The sequence below is a fragment of the Rhincodon typus genome, chromosome 2 (genome assembly GCF_021869965.1).
Source record: "Rhincodon typus isolate 14 chromosome 2, sRhiTyp1.1, whole genome shotgun sequence".
NCBI lineage: Eukaryota > Metazoa > Chordata > Chondrichthyes > Orectolobiformes > Rhincodontidae > Rhincodon > Rhincodon typus.
Window position 1 is genome coordinate 50,703,508 of NC_063333.1, and position 9,417 is coordinate 50,712,924.

Below are 9,417 nucleotides of genomic sequence, written 5' to 3' on the forward strand. Positions count from 1 at the left end.
GGGTCTGGACCCGAAACGTCAACTTTCCTGCTCCTCTGATGCTGCTTGGCCTGCTGTGTTCCTCCAGCTCCACACTGTGTTATCTCTGACTCCAGCATCTGCAGTTCTTACTATCTCTGAAAGAATTTCTTAGCTTAGTATAACTTTGGCTTAGCTTAGCTTAGCTTAGAATAACTTTGTTGATTTGTACCTAGTTTCTTCTTATTCAGTTCTAGAATGGAAGTAAGGGAAAGTCTTCAGGTGAAGGTCTGCTAATGGCAGTCTCCAACACTCAAAGCATCTCTTTCTATGTATTGTTTTGCTGAACACTTTTTTACATAGAGGTCACTGTTTAAAAATTAGGGATTACACATTTAAAACAGTGATGATGCCAATTTAAGCTTTTAACTGGTTAATTAATGACCATTTATGTCTCTATTCCTGCCTGAGCTGCAATTATTTCACTTCCATCAGGAAAACAGTCAACTGATTCAATGGTTAACCCCTGCAGGCAGAGTGTTAATGTGACGGGGTGGCCGTGGTTTGTCAATCTGCACTAATCTTTGCACAATTTAGGGACAAGACCTCAGCGAGGGGTGGCTGCTAAAAGCTAAAATTTGCCCTTGCTCCTGACATACCTACCTGCTCTCTCTGTGACTTCTACCCCAAGAGACCATCCCACCCAAACAACACTTAGTCTTCATCCAGGAATCACAGAAAGCCAGATTCTAAGTTCAACAAGTAATAAGGAAGGCAAATGGAACGTTGATCTTTATTTCAAAGGGAATAGAGTATAAAGGCATGTAGAAGGCATCAGTTAGACTAGCATACGGTGACAAGTTTTGGGTCCTTATCTAAGGAAAGATGTTGGAGACAGTCCTGAGAAAGTTCACTAGGTTGATCCTGGGTACGGAGGAAGTGTCTTAAGAGGTGAGGTTGAGGAGGTTAGGCCTGTACTCATTAATGTTTAAAAGAATGAAAGGCAACCTTATTGAAACACAAGATTCTTGGGGGACTTGGCAGAGTGGATACAGAAAGATTGTCACCCCTCCTGGGAGCGACTAGGAAAAGAGGTTGCACATTTACAGCTGAGATGAAGAGGAATTTCTTCTCTCAGAGGGTTGTGAATCTGTGGAATTCTTTAAAGCAGAGGCTGTTGAGGCTGGGTCATTAAGTATATTCAAGGTTTTGAGGTAAGTGGATTTTTGATCAATAACAAAATCAAGGGTTATAGGGAAAAGGCAGGAAAGTGTGATGGGTGTGATCAGATCAGCCATGATCTCATTAAATGGTAGAGCAGACTCGATGGGCTGAATGGCCTTCTTCTACTCTCCATGGTCTCCAGGGTGATCAAAAAGAAGGAACATGGGTATCTTGCCAGCTGTCTAGTCGGCCAACAAGACCCCTGACAGCACAACAAGAATCTGTCCAACTTATTTGCACCTTCATAAATTTTCCAATAATCCTAAAGTTAGTTTGCAATGAATGTCATGTGCCTCAATTGGTGTGCCTCCTGTAAGTAGTGTGCATAGAGACGAGTCTATTAAGTTAATTACTTGGGTTGAACCTTACCATAGGCTTTGGGACCCAAAGTCAAATGAAAAGCAAATACCAAACTCACACTTGCTCTCAGGAGAACTGACTCAGTGATTTTACTACATTGGACATCTGAAGGTCCACCCATTCAGTTAATGTTGGCCATGGAGAATCTCCCAAAGGTGACCACTTAGTTACAGTCACCACCTTGAAGATCACTCTCTGGGCCACGCTGCCAGCAAGCGTGACTTCCTGAATCACCATTCCCCCAATGGTTTGTTCAGTTCCACAAACAAAAATTTAGGCCTAGGTATATGCGAAAGATCACATAGTTTGCCTGAAGTGTAGCAATCTTACCAACACAGTGACTGAAATGCAGAATCAGTTCTACAGCTGGTTATGCAAAGTATGGAGATAAGTCAAATAAAAATGAGCTTTACAATATGAAAATTTTAAAAATGTATAGTTCACACTGAATTTACAAACACTTACATTTCACCAAAGCATCAGTGTTCTTTTGGCAAATATGTCCCATCAGGTTATAGTAGCTGCACGGCAGGCATTCTTGACAACGAGTTTTTTGTTTTGCATCAGGATGTAAACATGCATAGGTATCCTGTACACAAACCAATTCGTAAGTAGAATGGAGAATCTGAAATATGGTAACTAATCTGACGTGGATTTTACTGTCCCATATTTGAGGCAGTTGTCACACATCCCAGGTTATTTGTTGTCAGGACGGTTGTGACCTCCATTTTTGATCTTTTGCTTTGCATGTACACATTGCATCGTCCTCCCAATGGCCCACCCGATAGGGGGGATGTGTCTGCTATGGTGTGAACAGAACAAAACCCCATCCAAAGTCAGGTCACCTACCCAACTCACCCTCACACTGCCGTCCTTCATTTGCTCAATCCCTCACACCAGACTGTTCTTTACATTTTTTCCAAACATTCATTCACCACAATCGAACAAAAAAGTCTGCTTTCAATTCCATATCAAAAGTGTAATAAATTCAACGTTCAAAGGTGATCACAATAGCAGGTTAATGATGACACAGAAAGCAACTTTTTTTGATGATTCACTGCAGAAATTGTTGAAGCTAAAATTCTCACCAGGTTGACTAAAATCTGTCAGAACTAATTTATGGAAAAATCTGCTTCTCTGTCATGGAAAGGAAAACAAGTCAATTTTTCGCAACCTTTATCCCAACTCTCTATCTCCTACTTGTTAGCCAATCCTCTATCCATGTGCTAATGTACCACATCCAACACCACGGGTTCTAATCAAGCAGCCTACTGTGCAGTACCTAATTGAATGCTTTTTGCAAATCCAAACATATTACAACCACTTGCTTTGCTTTATCTATCCTATTTGTTACCTCCTTAAACAACTGTATTAAATTTGCCAGTTGTGATTTCTCCTTCATGAAGCCACTTTTACTCTGCTTGATTAGATTATGTCTTTCTAAATGCTCTCTTATTACATCCTTTATAATAGGCTGTAACATCTGCCCAATGACAGATTTTAAGCTAATTGGTCTATACTTACCTTTGTTTGTTTCCCTCGCTTTTGAATAACGATGCACATTGGTAATTTTCTAGTCCTCTAGACTTTTCCAGAATCTAAGGATTCTTGGAAGATTACTGTCAGTATCTAATCACTATCTCTGTAGCCATTTCTTTAAAAATGCCCCCAACATCCCCCTTCACCCTCGCCCCAGCCTTTATAAACCCATGTTCATAGAATCATAGAGTTATACAGCCCGAAACAGACCCTTTGGTCCAATTTGTCTGCACCAACCAGACTTCCCAATCTGACCCAGTCCCATTTGCCAGCATTTGGTCCATATCCTCTAAACCCTTCCTATTCATATATCCATCCAGATGCCTTTTAAATGGTGTAATCGTACCCACCTCCACCACTTCCACTGGAAGCTCATTCCATACACGCACCACCCTCTGGGTGAAAAAGTTACCTTCAGGTCCCTTTTAAATCTTTCCCCTCTCACCTTAGGCCTATACCCTCTAGCTTTGGGCTTCTCCACCTTAGGAAATAGACCTTGGCTATTCACCCTATCCATGCCCTTAACGATTTTATAAACCTCTATAAGGTCACCCTGTAGCTGAAAAATACATAGCAGCAGTGTTCGAATCAGTAAACAAGAATTACCTGAAGATTGGCGAATTCGTCTGGCTTAAGTTTTTGTGTCAATCCATCCATTAACTGGTACATACAATGCTCCAGCTGTTGACTCTGTCTGCATACAAAGAGTCAGTATGTGTTTTAATGCGAACAAGAAATGTACATTTCCTAAACCATAGAAAATGTTACACCAAATGCTAAAAGGGCTTTTTTTAAAAAATATTGTCTATAGTTGATAAACAACAGTTATTTTTACTTATAGTTTAGTGAATAAAAGTAATTGATCCTCCTGCCCTAGCTATTCACTTGTGAAAGGCATTGTTTAACAGAAACTTATGTTTTAGAAGCTAGAAGTTTTAGAATTCAATTTCCTGTCTGTCCTGGGTTAGCCAAATGACAGTAGGAATGGTACAACTGATCTCAGCAGCTTTGGAACAATGAAAGGTAAACTGATCACAGTTTGTGATCTAGATTTCTAAGCCAGTTGGAAAGCTCATGAACATTGGTGAGGATTTAACTCAGCAATGCCCCAGACCACATTATAAAGCAACTTACTGATATTATTGCCTAAGCTGTTATAAAAATGGCAATTTAAACAAGTTAGTGAGGGATAACAATTCTCAATGGAGCTGAAATCCAACTGGAGACAAAACCTCTAAAAAGGGGGATAAAAATGGACAAAAATGTGCTTTATTTCAAAACAAGCTTTTTCTGAAGAAGGGTCCTGACCCAAAACGTCAGCTTTCTTGCTCCTCTGATGTTGCCTGGCCTGCTGTGTTCCTCCAGCTCCACACTGTGTTATCTCTTGAGTCTCTTCTTAGCCTACTTAACATTTGCCTATAGAAATGTAAAAAGAGGGGGGTGGGGCAGAGTCGGAGTCAATTTAATCACCTAGAGATCCAATTTCATCCCTTGTCAGAATTCATACATACATGCCTCCCAGAGTTTTGCTCAATATTATCTGAAGAAAACGTACATAGATAAAGCTTGTCCAGCAGAGGCAACAATATTCTCAGTCATCTCTAGAAAAGCGTGTGCTTCCACAAGGTTATCTTCAGGGAGGTCCACCAAGGCAGTAAAAGTCATTTCATGTAGAACTCTCTCAATCCTACACTCCAAGGTGTCAGAGACCTGCTTCGCCATGTATTTCAGCTCAGCCAGCGAGCTATTCACGCTTTCCATGACTAAAGTGGAAAGAAAATTGAACAAAAATTTAATAAACATCATCATACCTTAAACTACATGTTTGAACTGTTGAATTTACTAATGACATATGGTTTTTCCCACTTTCAGTATATTTTGTCTGAAAATTGGATATCATTTCAAGATTCTGAAGGCTCATTATTTGCCCAAAGACTGTTTGCCAATTAAAAGCCTCGCTTAAAATCTGTCGAAGTGAGTAATGGAGGCACAAAAGTCTGCTCAGAAAACCAAAGAGTGGTTTCCAGCAGGAAGTGGATAAGATGGCTTGGATGCCAAATTTAGAGTTCATAGCAGCTGGATGCATCCAACCAACCATAAAATAGGATCTGAAATGCTGCTGAAAAACTCCACTCATGATTCTTAAATTTTTTTTCTACATCTTAATGTCTGAAATAAAACAGTCATTTGTGTCATTCAAGGCGACAAATTGTTCGTAACATTGAATGCTGTGGAAAGAAGAGGAACAAAAACAGAGACTAGAAATAGAATGTAATATTAATTCAATTTCTTTTGTAACCTGGCTAACAATATGGATTCATACATCTTTCAATGTTTAGAGAGGTCCAAGACAACATAGTCAGTCCAGGAATGAGAGCTTCATCCACTTGGCCAATAAAAGGCTTCATCATTGGTTGCATATTAGATGGGATGGTGTTCACCACATTTTGGTAGCTACTTAAAAGCTCCTGAAGGCTGCAGATAAACAAAAAGATTAACTGGTTACCCATAAACTACATTTAAAGAACAAATTCCAAACAAAGCACAACAATTGTACGGAATGGAAATCTACAGGTGGATTGTTCTTTCTAACTTCCCGATGACCAGGACCTGCAGTTGAACTTTGGTGTTTGTTATCAAAGCATTCATCCAGATATCTCCTAAAATATAGCAATTAAACTTGATCATGAAGTGTAGCTCAAACCAGTTAGTTTTCTGCCTTTTGCTTTTTGAAGCGTTGGCTTTGAAAGTAAAAGGAGTACTGACCTTAAATAATGATGCTTAATTTTGGTCTCTTTTAAACAGAGATTGAAAGCTGCTTGAGGAACATCAAGTCCCATCTTGTACAAGTACTTTGCTTCTGTAAGAACTTCAAACACAGCTGGATCAAAATTCACAAAGAGTTCCTATATAAATACAATGGAATAAATACAATGTCAATTTCATTGAATACACAACTTAAGAAAACTGAAAGGAGTGAAACATGCTATTCATTACTGATACATGTTATTAAATTTGATAATGCAAGTATGCCTTATTGAGATTGGCAATGCATGTTTTATGTTATCAGTGTCATTGTTGCATGGCTAGTCGTACTAGTCAAGAAAAGCAGCTGCTCCATACTGCTGTTCAGTGTTTCTTTGGTATTTTTGTTTCTTTTAAGACTTTTGCACATATAACTCAAACATTTATGAGTATGCATAAATCCTTGATTGCCACTGTGCATCAAATTTCCTCCCAAGCTGCAAATATGCTATTACATAACCAACCATTCAGAAGTATAAAAGAGTGGGCTAGCTAAATTCCTCCAGTGATATGTCCCAGAGGAAGCACTTTATAACAGCACCTGCATTCAAATAACATCTTCAGTAGAGAAAAATATTTCATGCTTCTTCAGAGAGGTACAATCGGCTATTTATTACTTCTTCTTTCAGTGATTGTAAACTCATTTTGGGGAATGAGAAACATGTGTATACATTTTAATGCATATTTTGTAGTATGCCAGTACATAAACACTAAATTGCAAACTATTTAGGTACTAAGGCAATCATGTGTGTGCATGTATTTTATGCAAATAGTGTAAAATACCATGGCACACAAATGCCTGCAACGTGCATGTATAAATATACAATAGAAAATTGAAATTTGGAACAGTAAATACTTGTGAAGATTTTAGCAAAATTAAGCAGCTTAAATCTAAACTCAGTTTTGATTTTCAAGATATCTAATCTTAACTGATTTTAATGCAGTGTAAGCAGTTATAGTGCAATGCATGCAGAAGCTAAATATAGAGGATTAAGACTTATCTTGAACTTGTTTAAATAATTCCATCTGAATCATCAAGACAAAATCTCTGAAATTCATTTCATTAAAAAGAAAGGCATTCTGAGTTAATTTGCAATAGCCAAAATTGGACAATCTGTACGCAGTTTTTAACTGGAATTGTATTAACTTGCAATCATCAGCTATCATTGCAGGAACTGGAACCTAGACATCAGATTGCAATTATACCATTTTGTAGAACAGTGAATTACATCATTATGGCTGTTTGATTTAACAAAATATCACAGGTTTCATGTAATGCAAAATTTTGACTTCCATTTCTTTGAGATTTCTGTAACATGTAGAATCCTGTTCATGAACAATTGGAAAAGGAATTTCCTAAAAAAAGCTATTTCTGTGGTATAGCCATTGTACTCATCAGGATTTTAGAACTGGGTCCACACTTTGAGTTAAATATTCCCCCCACCCCTAACCCCAGTGCAGCATGAGCCACAACAGGAAAATGGGAAAACACAAAGAGAATGAGAAAATTCAGTGTCAATGTCAAGAAGAAAGTTCTGTAATTTTAAGCCTTAAATGACAACTTTGTTAATATCCCAACTCTCTTTATTTATATGCCACTTCAATTTTTCCTTTCTTCCTCAAGAGCCAAACGCAGACTGGATGGAATCTTTGCAGAATCCTCCACTTTGCCCGTAAAAATGACCCTGATCTTCCATGCTCCTTGCCATTTCAATAAGCCATCTTGTTCATATGCTAACATTTCTGTTCTGGGCTTGCTGCAATGATCCAACCAAGGTCAATGCAAGCTCAAGGAACAAAACCTCATTTTCCACATTGGACATTTATAAGAACATAAGAACATAAGAACTAGGAGCAGGAGTAGGTCGTCTGGCCCTTCGAGCCTGCTCCGCCATTCAATAAGATCATGGCTGATCTTTTCGTGGACTCAGATCCACTTACCCACGTTCTCACCGTATCCCTTAATTCCTTTATTGTTCAAAAAAAATCTACCTTTTTTTAAAAAACGTTTACTGAAGTAGCGTCAACTACTTCACTGGGCAAGGAATTCCATAGATTAACAACCCTCTGGGTGAAGAAATTCCTTCTCAGTTCAGTCCTAAATCTGCTCCCTCTAATCTTGAGGCTATGCCCTCTTGTCCTAGCTTCACCTGCCAGTGGAAACATTCTCTCTACTTCTATCTTATCTATTCCCTTCATAATTTTATATGTTTCTATAAGATCCCCCCTCAATCTTCTGAATTCCAATGAATATAATCCCAATCTACTCAGTCTCTCCTCATAAGCCAACCCCCTCAACTCCGGAATCAACCTAGTGAACCTCCTTTGCACCCCCTCCAGTGCCAGTACATCCTTTCTCAAGTAAGGAGACCAAAACTGCACACAGTACTCCAGGTGTGGCCTCACCAGCACCTTGTACAGCTGCAACATAACCTCTCTGCTTTTTATTTCAATCCCTTTAGCAATGAAGGACAAAATTCCATTTGCCTTCCTAATTACTTGTTGTACCTGCAGACCTACCTCCTGTGATTCATGCACAAGGACACCCAGGTCCCTCTGCATAGCAGCATGCTGCAACTTTTTACCATTCAAGTAATAATCCTTTTTACTATTACTCCTACCAAAATGTATGACTTCACATTTATTTACATTGTATTCCATCTGCCAGACCTTTGCCCACTCACTCAATGTATCTATGTTCCTCTGCAAAGTTTCACAGTCATCTGCACACTTTGCTCTGCCACTCATCTTAGTGTCATCTGCATACTTTGACACCCTACATGTGGTCCCCAACTCCAAATCATCTATATAAATTGTAAATAATTGCGGTCCCAACACCGATCCCTGAGGCACACCACTAGTCACTGACTGCCAGCTAGAATAGCACTCATTTATCCCCACTCTTTGCCTCCTGTTAGTCAACCAATCCTCTATCCATGCTAATACTTTACCCTTAATGCCATGCATCCTTATCTTATGCAGTAGCCTCTTGTGCGGCACCTTGTCGAAGGCCTTTTGAAAATCTAGGTACACCACATCCACTGGGTCCCCATTGTCCACCTCGCTCGTAATGTCTTCATAGAATTCCAAAAGATTTGTCAAGCATGACCTGCCCTTCATGAACCCATGCTGCGTCTGCCCAACGGGACAATTTCTATCAAGATGCCTTGCTATTTCTTCCTTGATATTGGACTCAAGCATCTTCCCCACTACAGAGGTTAAGCTAACCAGTCTATAATTCCCCATCTTTTGTCTACTTTATAGACTTGAAAACTCAACATTGAGTTCAGCATCTTCAAAGCATGACAGCTGTCCTCTAATTTGATTACAACATCTATCCCCAGCCGTGTCTTCTTTGAGTCTTGTGATTTTGCACTCAGCAGAGTGGAGCCAATTTCTCCTTTTCACAGCTATTTTACATCACCGTTTCTCCATGTCAGCCTTAGCATTCCCATTGTCTTTTATTCTGAGCACTCTTACCATCCCTTCCATCCACTCTTTCTCCCCTTCTGTCAGCAGCATAGAAATCAT

The 9,417-nt window shown here is 39.2% G+C and overlaps 1 protein-coding gene across 1 annotated transcript; it reads right to left on the reverse strand.

Moving 5' to 3' along the window:
* Window positions 1–1,993: 1,993 nt before the first annotated feature.
* Window positions 1,994–9,417, reverse strand: LOC125485396 (dynein axonemal heavy chain 5-like). Its single transcript, XM_048608004.1, has 6 exons — window positions 9,367–9,417; window positions 5,848–5,987; window positions 5,405–5,556; window positions 4,637–4,844; window positions 3,688–3,775; window positions 1,994–2,131 (listed from the first exon to the last, which is right to left on the reverse strand). Exons 1-6 carry the CDS (start codon window positions 9,415–9,417, stop codon window positions 1,994–1,996), a joined length of 777 nt encoding a protein of 258 aa, XP_048463961.1.